This window comes from Rhinolophus ferrumequinum, chromosome 23, assembly GCF_004115265.2.
Source record: "Rhinolophus ferrumequinum isolate MPI-CBG mRhiFer1 chromosome 23, mRhiFer1_v1.p, whole genome shotgun sequence".
Classification (NCBI taxonomy): domain Eukaryota; kingdom Metazoa; phylum Chordata; class Mammalia; order Chiroptera; family Rhinolophidae; genus Rhinolophus; species Rhinolophus ferrumequinum.
The window spans coordinates 22,127,902-22,146,936 of record NC_046306.1 but is presented as its reverse complement, the minus strand read 5'-3'; the positions used below and the strand labels follow the sequence as shown (position 1 = coordinate 22,146,936).

The 19,035-nt window shown below is 53.2% G+C and overlaps 1 protein-coding gene across 2 annotated transcripts in view; it reads right to left on the bottom strand.

Annotated features, from left to right (window-relative positions):
- NOL4L (nucleolar protein 4 like) overlaps positions 1 to 19,035 on the bottom strand; it is a 125,270-nt gene that overhangs the window by 73,491 nt on the left and 32,744 nt on the right. The window contains exons 1-2 of one of the 2 annotated variants that reach the window (XM_033094633.1): positions 10,922 to 11,000; positions 3,152 to 3,307 (exon numbers count right to left, since the gene is read on the bottom strand). In XM_033094633.1, the coding sequence (XP_032950524.1) occupies positions 3,152 to 3,223 (72 nt within the window). In that variant the 5' untranslated portion in view covers positions 3,224 to 3,307; positions 10,922 to 11,000. Of the gene's footprint in view, positions 1 to 3,151; positions 3,308 to 10,921; positions 11,001 to 19,035 lie in introns of those variants that run through there. The other variant, XM_033094632.1, reaches the window with a different exon arrangement.

The window sequence follows — 19,035 nt, the reverse complement described above, 5'->3', positions numbered from 1 at the left end:
GTGGGCCTGGAGCAGCTGCTGACCACATCTGGCCCCAACTCCAAAGTGGTCTGGGCAGCCAGCTCCGGACTCGAACCCCATCTAGCCTACCAGCACCCTAGGAGAGAGGGAGGAAGCAAAGGGACTTACTCTAACCCAGATGAGTGCAGACACCAGAAAAGCCCATTGAAAAAGGACCAGTCTTCTGTTGGGGTTCAGCGAACTTTGTAGAATGGCTTGGAACCCTCCTCAGCCCCAGGACTGGCAGGATGCTCTGGGATCCTCTGCCCCTCAGGTCACATTGCATCTGAGGCAAAGTAAGGTAGGGGCTTCGTGCACAAAGTGGGACTCCTCCTGCGTTAGCCACTGTCAATGGCCATCTACCCCTGGCTCATCTACTTCCAGCTTCAGAAAGCTCATTTACCTAATCCTGACCCATTGCTGAACAGTGGTAGGTGCTAGAAAGTTCTTTTTTCCACTGAAGAATGGGCCTCCTTTAATGCCCTAAACAAGTGTGCCCATCTTCTTTCCAGTCCCCTGCCTCCCGCACACACCCTGGGCTTGTAAGGATCCGAAAGTCTCAGGTGCCCTAGAAACCACGAGTCCCAGGATTCAGGTTTGGCAAAATACACACAGACACGTCCCCGAACCCCTCAGCCAAGGGCCTGATACAAACCCTTTGGTGTCAGGCTGTGCCCCTCTGCAGCCATTGGCTCTTTTTCTACAGGCACGGAGGGGTGGGGGCCTCATGTCCCCAGGGTAAGGCTGAAGAGCTAGGCTTGGGTTGAGGAAATGAGAGCAGATGAAAAGAGGGGGACAAAAACATCCAGACACCACCCCCACCCCCAGAAAGGAAAAGGGTGGCATGAGAAGGGTGACAGATGGGGAAGGGGGGAAGGGAGAGGCGGTGCACGGGGAGAAGGGAGGTTCGGAGGCCCCCTTGGCCTCACACCCACTGCAGGAGGGCCCTGGCCTGCTCCACTCAGCCTTGGCCCTGCTGCTGAAATTCCAGCTCTGTGCGCAGCCCAGCTGGCTCGCCGCCAGTCATGTGCCAGCTCCAGGCTGGGCATCGGGAAGTGGGGCACGCGGCAGGCATATGGACAAGAAGCCAGAAGTGCAGAGCAAAGGGCTGGACGTCTGCTTGGCCCAGGGACACAAACGCTGCCAGGACCAGCCCAGGCCTGCCCTCTCGACAGCATGGAGGCCACAGCCCCTGGCCTTCATAAATATCCAGGGAGTGCCTGCAGGTGAGGCTTGGTGCTGGGTACCGAGTGGCCGGGGAATCACATGGTCTGGCTGGCCCAAGCCCATCTACCTGGACAACAAGTTATTGGCCCAGTCGAGTGCAGGGGTTTGTAGAAAGGCAATATGTGTAGTGGTCAGGGTGCAGGCCCTGGGGCCAGCTGCCTGGCTCTGCATGTCAGCTGGGTGACCTCAGGGAGGTTATACATCTCTCTGAGCCTCGTTTTCCTCATCTGTAAAATGGGGATAACATTAGCACCTGCTTCATACGTACAACCTTCATACGTGTGAAAGCTCAGAGAGTTGCTGCATGGTAGGTGCTGAGCACAGGGCCTGGCACATGCTACTTGCCCAGCACTGGCAAATTTAATGCTGAGAAAATGCGCTGGGGCTCACTGACACCAAGGGGCTCAATCGGCCCAAGCCTGGGTGTCCCTCCCTCTGCCCATGACTCTCTGGCGGAAATACCCCCGGAACGCCCTTCCCACAAGTTGTTTCCCACGTGTACTGAGAAGCAGGAGGGGTGGGCCAGATGATATAATCATCTCTTGCTTCCCTCAGCCCAACCCCTCATCTCTCAGGCCTTTGGCACAAGCGTTCATCCTTAAGACTCACTTAAGGCAAAGGCCATCTTCTGAGGTCAAGGACAAACCAGATTGTTGGATTTCTTAAAAATCAGGCCATATGGACACAAATTATAGACTTATAGACTTATACAGCCAACTCCACTGCAGTCCAAGGCTATTTATACAGAGAACTTAACTTGGTGTGTGTGTGGGGTGGGGTGGGGTGGGGGTCACATTCTGCCTTGGGTGGAGAAGCACAGTCACAGAAGGGCAGGTTTCTAGGAAGCCACAGAGAAAGTCAACACATGAGGGCATGAAGGCACTGGCTGACTGCTACTCAGGTGCTGGGTGACCTTAGGCAGCTCAACTCTCTGGGTCTCCGTTTCCTTAACTGTGAAATGGGACCACAGTGCTTCCATCACAGGACTAGTATGGAACTTGAGTGAACATAAAGTGCTTGGCTTTACAGGTTTAGTGGTGGGTGCTGGACAAATGGGTCAGAGCTGTGTATAAGCCATAATGATGGGGGTCAAGAGGGATGGGACCTGAACACAGGCAGGACCCTCCCGCTTGGGCCCATCCCCTCTACCTCCCCACGTTTGATGTTTCCCACCCCTAGCGATCTAGCTGTCTCTGCTCCCTTCTGCCTACACGAAGCTTAGAATGCTGATTTACATGTCACCTTCTCCGTGAAGCCCTCGGCTTAGCACAGTGTCTGGAGGTGCCTTTGCTGAATGCCCAGGTACCTGGGTTCTTGTTGCCTCAAAGAGAGTCTTGGAGACATTTCTGTTTCTGACGTCTTGGTTTTGCTCTCAGCCTCCCCACCCCAAATAGATTTGTGACGTCCTGGAGGGTGGGGATCAAGTCCTCAGACTTCCCCTGGAGAACTCCCCGTACTGACTTCAGAGTGGTAGGGGATAGAAAGAGCTCACACACAGGAAGCACTCAGGACAAGCCCGGCACACAGTAAATGCCGTGGAAGCACTTGCCCTTACGAATACTATTATTATCTAGCCACCCCAGCCCGCCATGGCCCCAGAACAGGCTGCCAGGGGCTGGGGGTGAGTGGAATGAGTGAAGCAGAGACCAGAGAGAAGAGGGCTTCCCTCCTGCCCTCATCCCTCTCCTCCCTGCCCTCACTCCCTTCAACCTGCTTCTCCTTTGTGCTCAGACCGCAGAACCCGCCCCCTCGCCCCGTGAGCCATCTCTGGCTGCCATGCCCTTGCCCTGTGCCCCCTTGTCCCCAAAGGCCGTTTCATCACGCCTCAGCTCTCTGCCCCACCCCCTGCCCAACATGTGCGGAGCCCATGGCCTCCTGCCAAGGCCTGGGGCTGCCAGCAGAGGCAAAGGGACAGAAATCTCACCGCTCGGTAGGTTTTCTTCTGCCCAGCGTGCTTGGGGGCTTTGCCTGGCTCCGCTGAGCTCTCCACATGCATCGAGTAGATGATGTCAAAGAAATCTTCCACCACAGCGACCCGCTTCAGAGAGATGCCCTCCGGCTCCGACAGGCCATCTGCCCCCTGCGACAGGGTGGACAAGCTGTGTTAGTGTCAGGGACGATGACGGCGGGGTGAGAGCTGGGCCCTCAGGCCGGGTGGTGGGTTGGGGGTGGGACAGTGCTGTTCCCTGGCCCCAAAAGGCCTCTGGTAGATCTGGGAGGCTGGGGGTAGGAGGAGACCGCTGAGAGGACCCCAGGGAAGGGGTGACAGAGTCAGGGTGGCTGCTGCTACTGAATCTACCAGAAACCATGGGCAGAGAATGACAACAACGAAAACACAAATTAAAAAACCAAGAGGCTCCATGTTCACAATTTCAGACAGATTGTGCCAGACTCAGGCGGGGAGCGCTTGAATCACACTGCTGTGCCAAGACCATCCTGGAAGTCTCCGGGGAGGGGGGAGTGCTAAATAGATGCGCCCCATCAGGAGCTCGCCAATTAGCAGTAACCTTTCACTGTGGTCCTGGGCCGGGGTCCCAGGGGAATGGCTTGGATCACCTGGGTGACTCTTGCCTCCGCCCTGGCCTTTCAGAAAAGCTTTTCACCATTGCCTGCCCTGCCCACTCCAGCAGCTGAGCGCCAGCAACAGCACCAGGGCTCTTTGTGTGTGGAGATGTAGAGAATAACAGACATGAGGCCACATGGAGGTGGCAGGGCTGTGTGAGCAGGGTGGCTGTGGGCCTCTTGCCCCGGCCTCTTATCAGGCTGACATGAGTGCTGTCAGCTGGCCCCAGAAAGGTGTGCCAGGATTGAGATGGGGTCCTTCACTAGCAAACTGCTGCTGCGCAGACACCTGCCTTCTCCCACTAGTAGAGCTAGGAGGGTGGGGGTGGAAAACGGCAGGGTGTGAGGTGGGGGACGCAGGGTCCTTAAGGGAGCAGACTGCTGAGTTCCTTATTCGTAGGGTAAGGGTTACACACAGACTCAGCTACACCCAGCTCTCAGCCTTCATCTCCCTCAGGGGAGGACTGAAGGGCTCTGGGGGCTTCAAAGAGGAAGCTAAGGGGGGAGGCTTTGGGGAAAAGGAGGTAGGCTTTTCTCTAAAAATGCGTGAAACACAAATCTCCAAGACAATTCTCCCCCAAAGGATCCTGCTCAGGAGCCGTCAGCTCTGTGAGGCTGTGGGCTTCACGGGAGGCTCACAGCTGCCTCCCCAGCACCTAGAACAATGCCTGACACATAGCAGGCTCAGTAAGTAAGCACCAAATGACTGGTTATGAGTGGCAGCCAGGCAGTGTAGTGTAGACACACTCTTTTCCAGTTTGAATAAATCCCCATCATGTAAGTGACTGTGTGGCTCTGAGCAGTTATTTTGCTTCTCTGAGCCTCAGGTCCTTTATCTGGAAAATGGGGATAACAGAAGCACCTTCCCCACGAGCTAGGAAGAGGAATGAATGACACAGATGTACAGCACTCAGCACCAAGCCCAGCCCGGAGGAGCTGCTGGATAAATACTGTCATTAAGAAGTGCCTTTGCCATTTGCTGAGTTCCCCCCAGCTACGACAGAGCTGGACATCACAAGGAGCCTGGGAGGTCGTGAGGCCCAGGACCTGCCTGTGCTGTGGCGGCTGGGAAGCGGCAGAGCTGGCTTAGGACCTCAGTCTTTGTAGTCCGAGGAGCAGAGAGGCCGTGCTGAATGGGATCCTGGCCCACAACACATTCTGGCCAGAGGCAGGGTTTGATTTTAACCAGCAACTTTCCCAATGTGCCAGGATTGGCAAACAGGGTTGTCGCTTTGCCACCGACCTACTTGAGAGCAGCCGGGGATGACGGGACAGCTGGGATGTAGGGTACTAAAGCCTAGACAGCCAACGGGCAGCATTCATGAGTGGTGACCGTGGTGGTGACCTCAACTGGCTCTGAACAGGCCCTCTTGCCAATGGCTTCCTTCCTGGTCAGGATCCATTTCAATGGGGACTTCTCAGATAGCTTGCATCTTGGGGTGGGGTGGGATGGTACGTGCGTGCGTGCGTGCGTGTATGCATGTGTGTAACTGTCTGCTCGTCCTGCTTCCTTGTTGTGTGACTGTGACCAACCTCTTCTACCTCCCTGGGCTTCATTTATGAGATGAGCTATGAAATTCCATGACTCTTCTGCGTTTAAACTCTTCTCAGGAGTTACTGTTACCTCTTTCTTGGGGGTATCTGAAGTCCTGCGTCATTTGTAAATAGGGCTTATCAGTGACTAACTCATTCACTAGCTGACTTGTAACTCCCCAGCATTTTGGGGACCTTCAAATATTGCCGTGAGCGAGTTGAATGGGACACATATTACAACAGGTCATAAGGTACTTCTAACCAGAGGTTCATGTTGACAAAAACAAACAAAAGAACCTTAAGAATGAAAAGATAACGGGGTTTCTATTTCTTGATCTGGGTGGTGGTTATACAGAGTGTTCAGTTTATAAAAAGCCATTAATCCGAACACTTATAATATGTGTACTTTTCTATATGTCTGTTAAAACTTAATTTTTAAAATGTATATTTAAAATGTATAATGGGTGGGTAGTTCCACAACATTTTGATAATCTGAATCCAGAGGTATAATGATGGCTTTAGCTGCTTAAAAGTGAATAGACCTCTTTGCTCATAATATTGTTTCAGGCCACATATACTTCTGGAAAAGGGAGATAAAATTTTGTGGGAAGGAATGGAGAAAGCAATCTGATGAAAGACAATATTTCAGATAGGTGAGATGAAAAGCGCCCCTCCTCAGCTTGGTGACCTTGGGCAGGTCACTTCTTGACCTCTTGAAACTCAGTTTCCTCACCTGTGAAATGAGCCTAAAAAGTCTTAGTTGGATGTTCCAAGGATTATGTAAGAATGTACATCAGTCACCTGCCACATACAGGCTTGCAAATGTTCATCTCTTCCCTTTAGACCCACCGAGTTTGAACATTTTATGTTTAGAAATCTGCTCTTATCTCTAGTCCCCCTGATCCATTCGTGTTGCAGAATGGCTCCCCCGAGGTGGTATCTATCACGTGAAGAGATGCACAGTCTTCTGTAATTCCTAAATAACACGCTAAGGCTGTCACACAAACTTGCAATAGGCTTTCCTAAAGTCAAGGTGTAACTAACAGACCATTTTTTTTTTACATGGCGAAACACTACTCAGTGCCTGGCTTGTGTCCGTCCCAGCCTCCTACCTCCATGTTAGGCAGACACAGCTAACCAACAGCTTTGTACCTGGCCCAATGTGACCATAAAATTATCCCAGAGAGACTCTGCAGGGGAGCATTTTTAGTAGCTCCTCATTTAAAAATTGATGGCGATCTCCCTCGATGTTCAATCCCAGGTCCTGTGATCAGTCTGTCTCAACTGCAGAGATGTACACAGGAAAGGAGAGGGCCGTAGCAACCAGAATTCACCCCACACAAGGTCTGCAGAGCCACACCTTGAACTGTCCTCCGCTGAGCTGTGGCCACCTGGACACCATGTGTGCTACACCCTAAGGGAAGAACACCAGGATATCTGTGTGGCCTTCAAGGAGAACTCTGGCAGGAGAACAAAGAAATCCCATGGTAGTCACGTGCCACAGACATTTCTGCCATGCCCTGTATCCACAGAGGTAATAACCTTCATGCTAAGTGCTGTGGGAGAGGCATGCCTTCTCTAGCTGAAAATCCAGACACAGCTCTGTGAGGCAAGAGCTGCCAATCTAAGGATCAGAAAGCACCTTCCCCGTAGCCTTGGGATGCCCCTGCCAACCACTTCTGCTTTGTACCCAAGTAAGCTTAATCCGATTCATTGCCCTAAACACACTGGGCCCTGGATCGACAAAAGAGGCTCACTTCTTTTACAGGCTGGATAAAGAGGGGGCCTGGAGCCTCCTAACTATGCCCAGTTTCCTTGGAACACCAAGCAAGAGTGATGGCATGGAACCCTTCAGCATCCCCATGGAAAAGCCATGAAAAAAAACACATGGTCAGTTGCACAGGACCGACCTCTGGGGCCTTCCTGCATGGGGAAGAATATTGCCATGGCAACACACTCCATCCTTTAGAAACAGCCAACTCTAAAACAGCCGGCCACACACAAGCCAACAAAACTCTGACATGGCAATCGTTTCTAAAAATTCATGGAGTTACTAACTTTCTTGGACAATACCATTTTCCTTAAACCCAGCCCATTTGGGTTCTAAACTAAAGGCCAGGTTGCAAGTCATCGAGGAAATCAGCAAATGTCTACTTAAATACTGCTGCTATTTCAGAATATTTACAACAACTGTCCTCAAAGTGTGGTCCCTAGGTCACCAGCATCAGCATCATCTGGGAACTTGTTAGAAATGCAAACTCTCAGGCCCCACTTACCAAATCTGGGGGTTTTGAAAGGCATCAAATAATTTTGACGTGCGGCAGATTTTGAGAACTGATGAGTGGACTGTCTCCATGATTGAGACAAGAAGGTAACTAGTAGGGATACTGGCACTGGCTCATTAAATAGAGACATGCTCTGTGCTTCTAGGCCTAATAACATATTAATATTTTCTTCTCCAGTGAAGGCCAATTTTCCTAATGTTAGGAACAAAAGAATCTTATTGGGTAACATTAGTATTAATTCAGAATACCTTCCCAGAGACTTAATGTGGATTATGAATAGAAAGGGCAAGAGCGCCCAGCATCCTGGCATCAGATTTTTAAGTCCTCCCTGGCAAAGTGAATTAATACTTAAGCAGGCCATCCCTTGACACGTCTTTTCTGGCTTCCTGACTTTCCTCAAATGCTCTGAATGCTCAACACAAGGAAGGCTGCTACACGCAGGGCTGCAGACCTATGAGGGAGACAGCATGTCTTACCAGGCCATCAGCCAGGTTCATGCCGGGGTGGCCTCATGAGCTATCGTCAGGAGTCATCCCTCAGGGGAGGTCCTGAATCTGACTGCATCTTGTCTGTCTCCCCACGAAGCCAATTAAATAACCCCTGCCCTTGATAGCAGGTGAGGTCCAATTGCTAATGGATTGCAATTCTGTCATCTCCATTGGAACTCTGAAGTCACTTGCTGGTAATAAGTTATATACTTATCCAGGTGGGCTCACCGTTTCAGAGCACTAGGGTGCCGTTTAGTGCGCCACCATCGCTATTATCAGAGGTGTATGCCTTCCAGCAATAAAGAGGCCATGGTTGAGACGACGCGGCTAAATAGCACGGACATTTCTCAACTGGTCTCCTACAGTAGAGGAAGAAACCACAGAGAAAGTCCTTAGGATGTGCCTTTTTGGTGTATTTCAGATCCAGCTCTCGACAAGGCGTAAAAATCAATAAGATTGCCATCAGAGAAGAAGGTCAGTCAGCAGAACCTACCCCCTGGGAAACACACCTCTGGCTACCACTTGTGTGGGAGCCCAGGGCTTCAGGGGGTTGATTGCACAGGCAAATGCTAGGATGTTGCTCCATCCCATTTGGGCCAGCTGCCTAAGTGGCTGAGATTACAGGCAAAGGCTACTGCGAATATTAGCTGCATGTTCCTCCTAACTTCTGAACCGTGGCTGTTCCTCCTGTCCCCCAAACCATACTTTCACACAATCAGGCAGGACCAGAGTTTTGGAAGTTGGGGTAGCAGATTCTGGGAGTTCCTACAAAGTCCCATTCCAATTCCTGGAAGGACGGAAAGAAGACTCAAGAGAAGGAGTCAGCCTCAGAGGGAGAGGCTGGTCATAATTTAAAAACCACAATAAATGGAGAAAACGAAAAGAATACAAAAACAGAATAAAGACCCTCACCCAAATATCCAGAAATGCTCTGCTCAGAATCCCCAAGAAAAGCTGGTCATAATTTGTAACCGACAACCAGATGATTGAGGGGAGGGTGTTGCTTAAATAAGGGACAAAAACAGTATTTGCATTTCTCTCAATTATGAATACTATCTACTGTGGATGAGAAACCAAAAAACCCTCCAAAATAAAGATTCACACCAGAATTGTAGGACCCATAGTTGCATTGAGCTCTGTAGGTCTAGATAGGGCAGAGGGATGGGATCCCTCCCCATAAATAAATAAATACATAAATGAGGTGCTGAGCCCGTGCACAATCTCCAACTGTTAGTGCCGAGGCACCACCAAGTCGCACCTGCCATCTGGAACAGGCCTCACATATTCCAAGTCCTCCTTTCTCCTTCGCTGAATCTCCATCTTCTTTCAAATCACGCTGGGGACCAACATGCATACCGGGGGCCACAGAGAAAGGTGTCTGGGATCAGCCTCCAAACAACAGTGCTACCTTTTGAGGGATGGCATGTCCTCCAAGCAGCTCTGAATATTTTTCCTTTTTAGGTTTTTTTAAATTCTGGGATGTGTGCAAAGGGTGAGGAGGAAAGGGGGTGGAAGAGAAAGGGGTGCAATGAGCCAAAGTGTCCCCCTCTTGGTAGGAGAGGAGTAAAGACCCCAGTTTAAGAGATGGAGGGAGGGAGCAGCTAATGGCACTCTCAGGTGGGATAAGGTGGGGCCTGGCTACGGGATTCCGGCCTGGGGGTGCCAGGAGAGAGCGGGTGCTCTAGTGGTGAAGTCATAGTCCTGAAGTCACAGGACAATCCAGCCCTGACCCTGGGCAAGGGGCTGGCCTGCCTGGGCCTCAGTTTCCTCCTGTGTTGAGGTGACACAATATGCACAGTGGCTTTTGCCATCTCACAGGATGGCTGTGGGAACCCAAACGATACATAAATAGCGGCCGCCCTAGGCGAGACAGCCATAAATGACTGCTGTCACCACTACTCTGGAGGGACGAGCTCCGGGACTGTGGGGACCCGCCTCCCTTGGGCGCCACGGCTAAGGACAGGGAACCGGGTCGCTGAGGGGGTTCTAGGCGGAAGGGGGCGGCCCTGAGCCAAACAGGCCCGGCGGACGGGTCCCTCCGGGGCCGCGGCAGGCGGCCCGGGCGCGCTAACGAGAGGGGGCCCCAGGTGCGGGCCCCACCCAGGCCGGGGGTGGGGGAGAAATGGGGCTTGAGGGGGAGGGGAGCGGCCCGCGCGCTAATGACTGTTGACAGCGCGCGCTGGGGCTGGCCTGGACGCGCGCGCCACTGACAGCTGCTCGGGCGCGGGGTGGGGGCGCGGGGCGGGGGCGAGGCTGCTCACACTTCCCCCACGGCGCACGCGCGTGCGCCTTGGTGGGGTGGGGCGGGGAGGCGCGCGCGCGCGCCGGGCTCGAGTTCCGAGGGCCTGCTGGAGCGGCTCAGCCGCGCGGGCTCCTCGCGGGCAGGCAGGTAATGAGAGTAACCATGGCAACCCACCAGAGGAAGTGTATTCTGCAGGAGACGTTAATCCCCTCTCCCCGGAGCTGGGACAGCCTGACTTTCCATTCTCACACAGTAATTAGATACCAGCTGTCAGTGCAGGGGGGAAGGCTCCGCGGCTGCAGACCGGCTTGGGGGGACGCACAAAGGGGGCGGGGGGGCGCGGGGAGGGCGTTAAAGACACAGGGACTCTTTCCTGCGGTGGGTCGGGCGGCGCGCCTCCCCCAGTCTCCCTCCTCCGGGGGCGCGCCCGCTCACCTGGAGACCCCGCCCGCGCGGGGCCCCGCCCACTCCACACGCACCTGCTGCGCGCGCGCGCGCGCCCGCCCGCCCTCGCGCTAGCCCCGCCTCCCCATTCCCGGAGCACCTGCCCTGCTCCCGCCCTACCCTCCCGGGACGCTGCCCACCTGTCCTTTGTGCGGGGCGGTACCATTCGATCTGGCCGGCTCTCCTTCAGGGAGCGCCCGCTATGTGCCAGGCGCTGTGCCAAGCCTGATCTGTGTAATTCTCACAGACCCTCTGCGGTAGGCGCTTCTGCTGTTCCCCGCCCAAGGCGCAGTGGGGTGTGGCCATTTGCCCAGGTCACGCAGAATTGAACCCCCATTTAACCATCAAGCTACAGCGCCTCCCCATTGCGTCCGCGTCCGTTATAGTTCCGGGGAGCCTCCCAATTGCTCAGGGAGACAAAACAATCACACTGGTGGCTGGCATTGTGGTGCACTTCATGTGTGCCAACATTTACTGCTTCATTTCACTTTCCCTGCAGCTCTGGGAGGTTTATTACCCCCATCTTACGGGTGAGGAAACTGAGGCACAGAAAGCTGAAGCGATTTGCCCACAGTCCGGAAGAACAGAGTGGCAGGACTGGAATTCAAACCCAGGCAGTCAGACGCCAGGATCCATGCTGCCAGCTACTAGGCACTATTAACTCCACCCTTGAGTTCCTGGTGGCTGGAATCCAGCCCAGGTCTCCTCCTTTCACGGTTCAGCCCACCCACATCCTGTCCCAGCATTAGTGAGGAGCTGCCTCTCTTTGCCATACCTGAGAAATCTAATAAGTTCCTAGGCCTTAAGCCACTGTCACCTACCTCCCTAATTTTTGCAAGGCCTCCCAGGAACCTTTGCTCTCAGTGTGGGTAGCCACTTAGAAATCATTCTAGGCCAGCCTCTCCATTTCCCAGGTAGGGAAACCAAGACCACCAAGACCAAAGGCTAGCCCAAGGAGGAGATGCCCTAGTGGAATCTTTGGAAGGGGGGAGTTCAGTCCCCACAAGCCCAGCTGTGCCTCCTGCCCCCACTCCACAATCAGGCCTAGGGGTGGGGCATGCCAAGGAGGGGCAGGAAGTGCTGAGAAGCAGAGCAGCTCCTGTCCCCAGTGGCAGCGGTGTCTGGGGCAGGAGGAGGCTATCTGATCCCTTCCCCACTGCCCCGTCCATGACCTCCTCCCTCCCTCCATCTCTCCCTCCTCCCTCATGGCCAGGGTAGCCAGCACCCTGGACTGCAGCTGAGAACCCAGCATTCTCCAACCCAGGCTGCATTCCTGTGGGAGGAGGGGGTGGGGAGAGGCTGGGCCAAAGGCTTTAGGGACAGGGGCACCCTTGGGGATGCCCCACCCTGCAAAGGCCAAGGCCCAGCAGCCTCACCGTTTCCTGCCTCTGCTCTCCCATCTCTCAGTAACAGAGCTGCCTAAATTTGGCTCCAGGAGGCAAGGGGGTGGGGGGATGGCTGCAGGCGGGTGCTGTCGGAGGCCAGGGCGCAGCTCCCTGTCTAGCCGGCTGGTGTTTTTGCTGTCTGGAGGAGGGCAGGGGGGCCCAGATGCCCTCTCCAGGAAAGGGAGATGCTCGTACCTTCTGACATGCGCTAAGTAATTTGCAAACGACATGCAAACTGAGCTTCAAATTGGCATCTCAACCAGGGAACAGCTTGGGTGCTGCTTTTGGGATGAGAATAGAAGGACCAAGCCCACTCCCCAGGGGTTTGGTGGGGTGTCCAAGGTGTCCAGGGCTGGGAGTTGGGAGACTCAGTTTCTTGCCAGGTATAGCTTTGGGGCTTTAGATCAGCAGCTGGACCCTCTGGGTCCCAGCCTGAGGTCAGGGCCATAGTTTTCTCTGCCTGCTCTGGCATAGTGCTTGGCACACTCTGAAACATGGTTAAGCACATGAGTTCTGTAGCCACCCTGCCCAGGTTTAAAACTTGGCTCTCCATGGGCCAACTGGGTGAATTCCTCAACAGTGTACCCAGGCAAATGGCTAGTGGGATTGGGCAACTGTTTTAGTACAGCTACTGCCCTAGAAGTTGGGCACAGGGCCACAGCTTGAAGGAACACGGGCTTTGGAATCAGACCTGAAGTCCAGGCCTGGCTCAACTGTTAAGGCTCTGTGGGTCTCACTCTCCTCATCTGGGAAATGGGTTCAGGATCTCCAGGCCACATAAAGGCCTGGCACGCAGTGGTCACCCCAGAAGTCTTCCCACTGGTATAGTCTCATTGCTTTCTGCGTGCATTGAACTACTTTCTCTGTCCTGTTCCCATCTTCCCTCTCCTGTTTCATCTTTGTCCTGGTTTTTCTCTTGTCTCTGGATAGTGGTAAATCTTCTGCAGTCTCCTCCCTTTCTCTCCACTTGTCTTGGTGACCTCGGGCAAGTCACTGTCTCTCAGAGTATCAGTCTGTACATCTGCTAAATGGAGGTAATGGGAGGTGGATGATGAGCTCTATCTGGGGTTTGGGGCCCAGTAGCCACTTGATGGGTGGCAGCTCTTCTTTACAAGGCCTCCCCACCTTCCCACCTATCATCCCAAATGACCAGGAGGGGTGGGCTGTACCCTCAGATCTATCGGGTATGGGGTGTGGGGGCCCCGCTTCTCGGTTACTCTGTTTAACCCCAGATAACTGCTCTCCTGCCCCTCGGCCGGGGCTGATATGAGCTGAATCCAACTTCCTGCCACCCAAAAGCCACTTCCTGCCAAACTCGAGCTGATACCAGAAGAACTTGTTTTCTGTGCACAGAGCAGTCCCTGGTGTGGCGGCCACCTGCCTGCCCCGGGTGTGAACATTTTTTCCATTTGCCTGTCTGCCTGGTGATGCTGGGTGGGGGAGGATGGGGACTGCCCTCCTCACCTCTAAACCAGCCCAGTTCTGCCCCGAAGTAACCTCCAGGCCTGCCAGCCATCCCAGGAAGGGTGCCAAGTGTCCCTTTGGGCCCAGACAGACATGTGTAGGCAGTGATACACAGTCTGACACAGCCACACAGTCAGTCTGACAGAGTTCCCACAGCCACCAGGCATCTGGGCTCCAGGAGACAAGTATGTGACACTGTTGGGCACAGTCACTCACACTCAGAATCACATACAACCATACAGTCATCAGTCACACAGAGTCACAGTCAGAATCCCGCATAGACAGTTACACCCAGTCTCAGAGTCACTCACACACATACGTATACACAGATACGCATCTGCAACCGAGTTCCCCACACTCGCCCAGCACCCCCCTTCCAGATGTAGTCAGTGATTCAACAAATACTCTTTGAGGGTCTGCTCTGTGACAGGCCTTGAGTAACCTATAGTATAAATGACTGGAATAGGAACAGATAATTAGCTGACCAGTGCTGTTCCCTCAGTTTCCCTCTCTGTGAAATGGGGATAACAGCCTTACCCCACAGGGCTGTTGGGAGGGTTAATAAGCAACTGCATGCAGAGCCCCTGTCCCTGTCTGGTCCATGGAGAGCGCCCTCTAAGTGACGCTATCTTCGCTAGCCAGAAGCATCCTGTGCCCAGCTCCCACTGAGCTCTTACGTACATTATCACCAGGGAAAGGCATCTCCCCAAGAGGCAAATGTCGTCACTCCCATTCTTACAGATGAAGAAACTGAGGTTCAGAGAAGAGGCTCACAGAGGCCTCAGAGTGTCCCCACTCTCACTCTGCCGCTCCAGTCTACCTCACTACCTGCCCGCACTGTTGCCTCCGCCTGGAATGTCCTTGCCATTTGCTCTTGGTTTGACCGGCTCCTGAGCTGTCACCTTACACAGTTCCTCCCAAAAGCCTGTGCCAGCAGCCCCTGTTCACTTCCCTCACAACACTTACATTTGCAAAACAGTGTGGACCCCCACTGGACTTTAAGGGCTAAGAGTCGGGACCATTTTGTCCTGTTCTCTGGCACATAGTAGGTGCTCAACAACTTCAGAACTAAATGAATAAATGAAGTAGCCTCTTCACAGCTACTGAGGACAGAGTCTGGAACCAAACCCACACTTGGAAGCCAGAGCTTACTTCTATGCTATCATGCTTCTCATGCCAACGCCAGGCACTTAATAACTTGTGAATGAATGAATGAATGAATGAAACCAAGATCTTGAGATCCCAGTCCAGTGCCTGAGCTAAACCTCTTTCATTTCCTGGCAGTGTGGACAGGAGCCAAGCTCTAGCCGCCTCGGATGGTGGCAGGGCTGATGGGCCGCCTGAAGCCGGCTGTCAGAAGCTCGTCTGGCCACAGCCGCCAGCAGGGGAGACCAGCTGGCGGTGCAGGGTCCATCGGCCCAGGCCTGGAATCTGAGCCGCCCTGAGAGGCCCAGCTTCTCTCCGGGCCCCCACAAACTGGCCTTTGTTCCCCAGGCCGGCCAAGACCCAGCAGCTTGGGCTTTCTCTCTGCCTGCGGCACTCGCGCTGAGCTGTAGGGGTAAATGGGCCAGCCTCCCCTCTATCCATGCCCAGGACGACGCTTCAGGACTAAATGGAGATGTAATTTTCTATACAAATCCATGACAATTTAGATGGAGTGATTGTAATTGGCTTTTCAATGGGGGTTTTGTCCAGTGCTGGTGGCTAGAACTGGGTGGCCTGTTTGAGGCAGACTCTATTTAAATGACAATAAAGTAATAATATTGAGGACTTGTACAGTGCCCAGAGCCCCTCCTGGGCCCAAGAGGAGCCTCATGTTTATGGATCTGGTCCTTCCCTTGGGGCTGTCTGGACAACTGGGTGGGGGATCAAGGGGTTCGTAAGCCTTGGAGAGGGGCTGCCACATTTTTGGGCTTCCAGACACAGGATTCTGGGATGGTTGGGATAGAGTCCCATGACACCCGCTTACCTGCTCCCTCATTCATTACACACACTAACTAGTGCTGCCTGAGGGGGATCGCTGCTATTCTAGGCTTTGGGGTGCTGAGATACAGAGAACCCTCCCGGGCAGGTCCGAGGGAAGAGGGTACAATGGCCAACACAGCATGAGGTTTGAGAGCATGACCCAGAGCCAGACAGCACAGGTTCAAATCCTACTTCATTCCTTACTAGCTTCATATTTAACCTCTCTGTGCCTCTGTTTCCTCAGCCATAAAATGGAATTGCAATGAAAATTATTATGAGCAGGAAACACCTGAATAGGGCTCAGCAGAGTGATGGCAGGTGGAAGGTACTGTAAGTTATTGCCACTGTTCATTAAAAGCTCCACCTCTGGAGTCAGACCATGGGCACGTGGCTTAACCTCTTTAATCTTCCAGTGGCTTCTCTTTAAGTTGGGGCTTTTAGGAGAACCGACCCCATAGGGTTGTGAGGATTTCAGGAGAGGATACAGGAAAGTGCTTAGCAGAGAGCGGGCACAAGCTCTGTAAACATTAGCTCTCGTTACTGTGACGTCCCTTGGCCTTGAGGAGCTCACCATCCAGTGGTAATTATAGTGTTGAGTGTGGGAGGCAGAAAGGGAAGCAAGCTCATAGGAAGCCGCCATGGGGCTGTCTCTGCCGTCAAGGGATGCCCTGGAGGGAGTGATCCGGAGGGGGCTGGGGGGGGAAGGGCGGGGCGTGGGGCTGTGTAAAGGAAGGAAGGCTTCACAGAGAAGGTGACATTTTGGGCTGGGCCTTGAAGGATGAGTGGCATTCTTGCCAACATAGGGTGGCTACCAATGCGGGGCACTGTGGCTGCAGAGTCACAGGCAGACCCTGTGGCCGCACTCCTGAATAGTGATTCACGGGCAAGTGGTCAGGGCGGCCCTCCTGAAGGAGTAGGTTGAAAGCATCTAGGAAGGGAAACAGCCTGGGCAAAGGTCCTCAGGTGGGCAGATCAGGCAGTGGAGAGTGGAGAGTGGGGAAACTGCAGAATGTGGCTGGAGAGATGGGGTAGGGATCGTGGCCTTACTCACGGTGAAAAACGCAGCCCTGGAGGGATTGTAAGCAGGTGGGCGTCAACATCCAAATTAATTTCCTAAGGACCCCTCTGGCTACTTGTGAAACATGGGCTGCAAAGAGTAAGGGGTGAGAGGGAATACAGGGAGACCATGGACAAGCAGTAGGGTCACCACGGTGAGGGAAGGGGCTGGATCTGAGAAACAGCAGACCCTCATTAAGTGTTGGATGATGGGCGAGCAAAGGAACATGGGCACTGGCGGCCTGACGAGGGGCAGTGTGCAGCTGGTACATAAACAAGGCTGGTGCAAAGAGATGACAGAAGAGAGGTGCGGGCTGCCTCCCACCTCTCCACGCCAGGCAGAAGCTCCTGGGCGTTTTCCTGAAGGCAGCATGGAGCCAACGCCATTTTTTTCAAGGCAGGGAAAGACCATGCTGAGATTTATGCTTTTGAAAAATCATTCCGGCTGCAGGGTGGAGGGGTTGCAGGTGGCGTGTGGGTGAGGCCAGAGGGAAGGAGGCAGGGAGGGAGAGTGATTGTGGGGCCTCAGAGAGGGTAACAGGCATCCCGGCCATCACTCTGAGAGCAACAAACTTCTCCCTCGGAGACATCTAAAAAGTAGTCCTAGGTCATGGAGCTTGTCAAGGCAGAGGTGGGATCCCACCCCAGGGCAAACTCAAAGCCCAGTGTTCTTTCCCCTTTGGCACCATCATGAATAGTGTTTATATAAATAGTATTTATATAATAAAAGCCATCCAGCTATAAAACCCTTAGGACGAGCCCAGGAGGTGGATACTATTATCATTCCCATTTTATGGATGAGGAAACCAAGGCTCCAAGACACCGTGTCACTTGCCTAAGGGCACCCAGCTGGGAATAGAGGCTCAGACCCAGGCAATCTGATTCCAGATCCACATACCAGAGGTCCTAACCAGGCTACAGGCCAAACGGGCCTATGGATGCATGGGGGCCGGGGGGTGGGGGCATGCAGAAGTTTATTACAATTTTGAATTTATTGCTAATATTTTAAAGTTGTTAAATTTCATGGAAGAAGAAAACCTGAACTTGGGATAAAACCTCCTAACATTGGCAGCCCTAGGACCCAGTCCTGGAATCTCATCCATCTCGTGGCCCCCAGGGTCACACCTCTAGCCTGGGACCTTCCTTTGCCTCTATTTCGCTGACTGGACATGTCTGAAAACAAGTGTGTTGGGAGGCCAGGGAAACACGTCCATCCATTCATCCAACAAGCATGCAGATCTCCACCACCGCCCTCCACCACCTGGCCATCACCACCAAATCTGCTCAACCAGAAGCTTTCTCCATCTCCACTTCCTCAAGCCAAACACCTGGGAGTCATCCTTGATTCCTCCCTTTCTCTCACATCCCTCCATGCCCATCCCATCCATCAGTAAATCCTATTGGCTCCGACTTTAAACTATATCCAGTGACTGCATTCTATCACTTCTGCTCCGAACTCCTGTCCCAGGGCCAAGGCATGTGCTGGGCCCCCGGGAAAGGCATGTGCTGGCAGTTGAGAGCCTTGGGGCCAAGCTCCTGCCCTTCTCTGGTCTCAGTTTCTCCATCTGTAGGATAAGTGGGACAAAGAGGGTCATTTTAACTCCTATTATCCCTTTGTCCAGATTTGGGAGCTGGGAAGAGCCTGGTTCACAAGACACTTTATATTAAAATTCTAATTGTCTTCTGGCCTGGGCAGGACACAGGTGGGACATAGGAAGAGAGAGGGTGTCTGAGGCAATGACTGTTTTGACTTTTAACACCCTGGGCGTGACGCAGGAGCTCCTTGGGCTGGATGCTGTCTTGTTCAACCCTGACTAGATTCCCAATATCTACTGGAGCCTAGAAAGAGTAGTTCTCAGGAAGCCATTATTGAATGAATGAATGAATTAAATGTCCTGGCCCTCCAAAGGGACTCTGGGCATTCATTCACTTTCAGAGGGCCTTGATTTTTTCCCAAATGAGTTAACCTAATGCCTTGCCTTCCTTCTCTGTAACAAGTGACATTTATAGAGCACTTACTATGTGCCAGGGACTGGTGTAAGCGCTTTACATATATTATTAACTCATTAAGTCCTTAGTGTAACCTCAGGAAATAGGAACAACTTCCTTTTATGGTTGAGGAAACCGAGACCCAGAGAAGTTAAGTGACATGACCAAGGACACACAGCTCACAAGTGGCTGAGCCCAACCCAGGCAGCCTGGCCCCAGAACTCTCATTCTTAAACACTGCTCCAGGCAGCCCTTCAAAAAGCAATGAGATTTGGGGAAGCCTGCCCCAAGGAGGCAGATGGGGATATGCCAGGCAGGGCTGCCAGCTCAACAATCCTTCCATGGCTCCCTCCTGCCAGTCAAATAATACCCAGATATCCACCTCTGGACTCAAG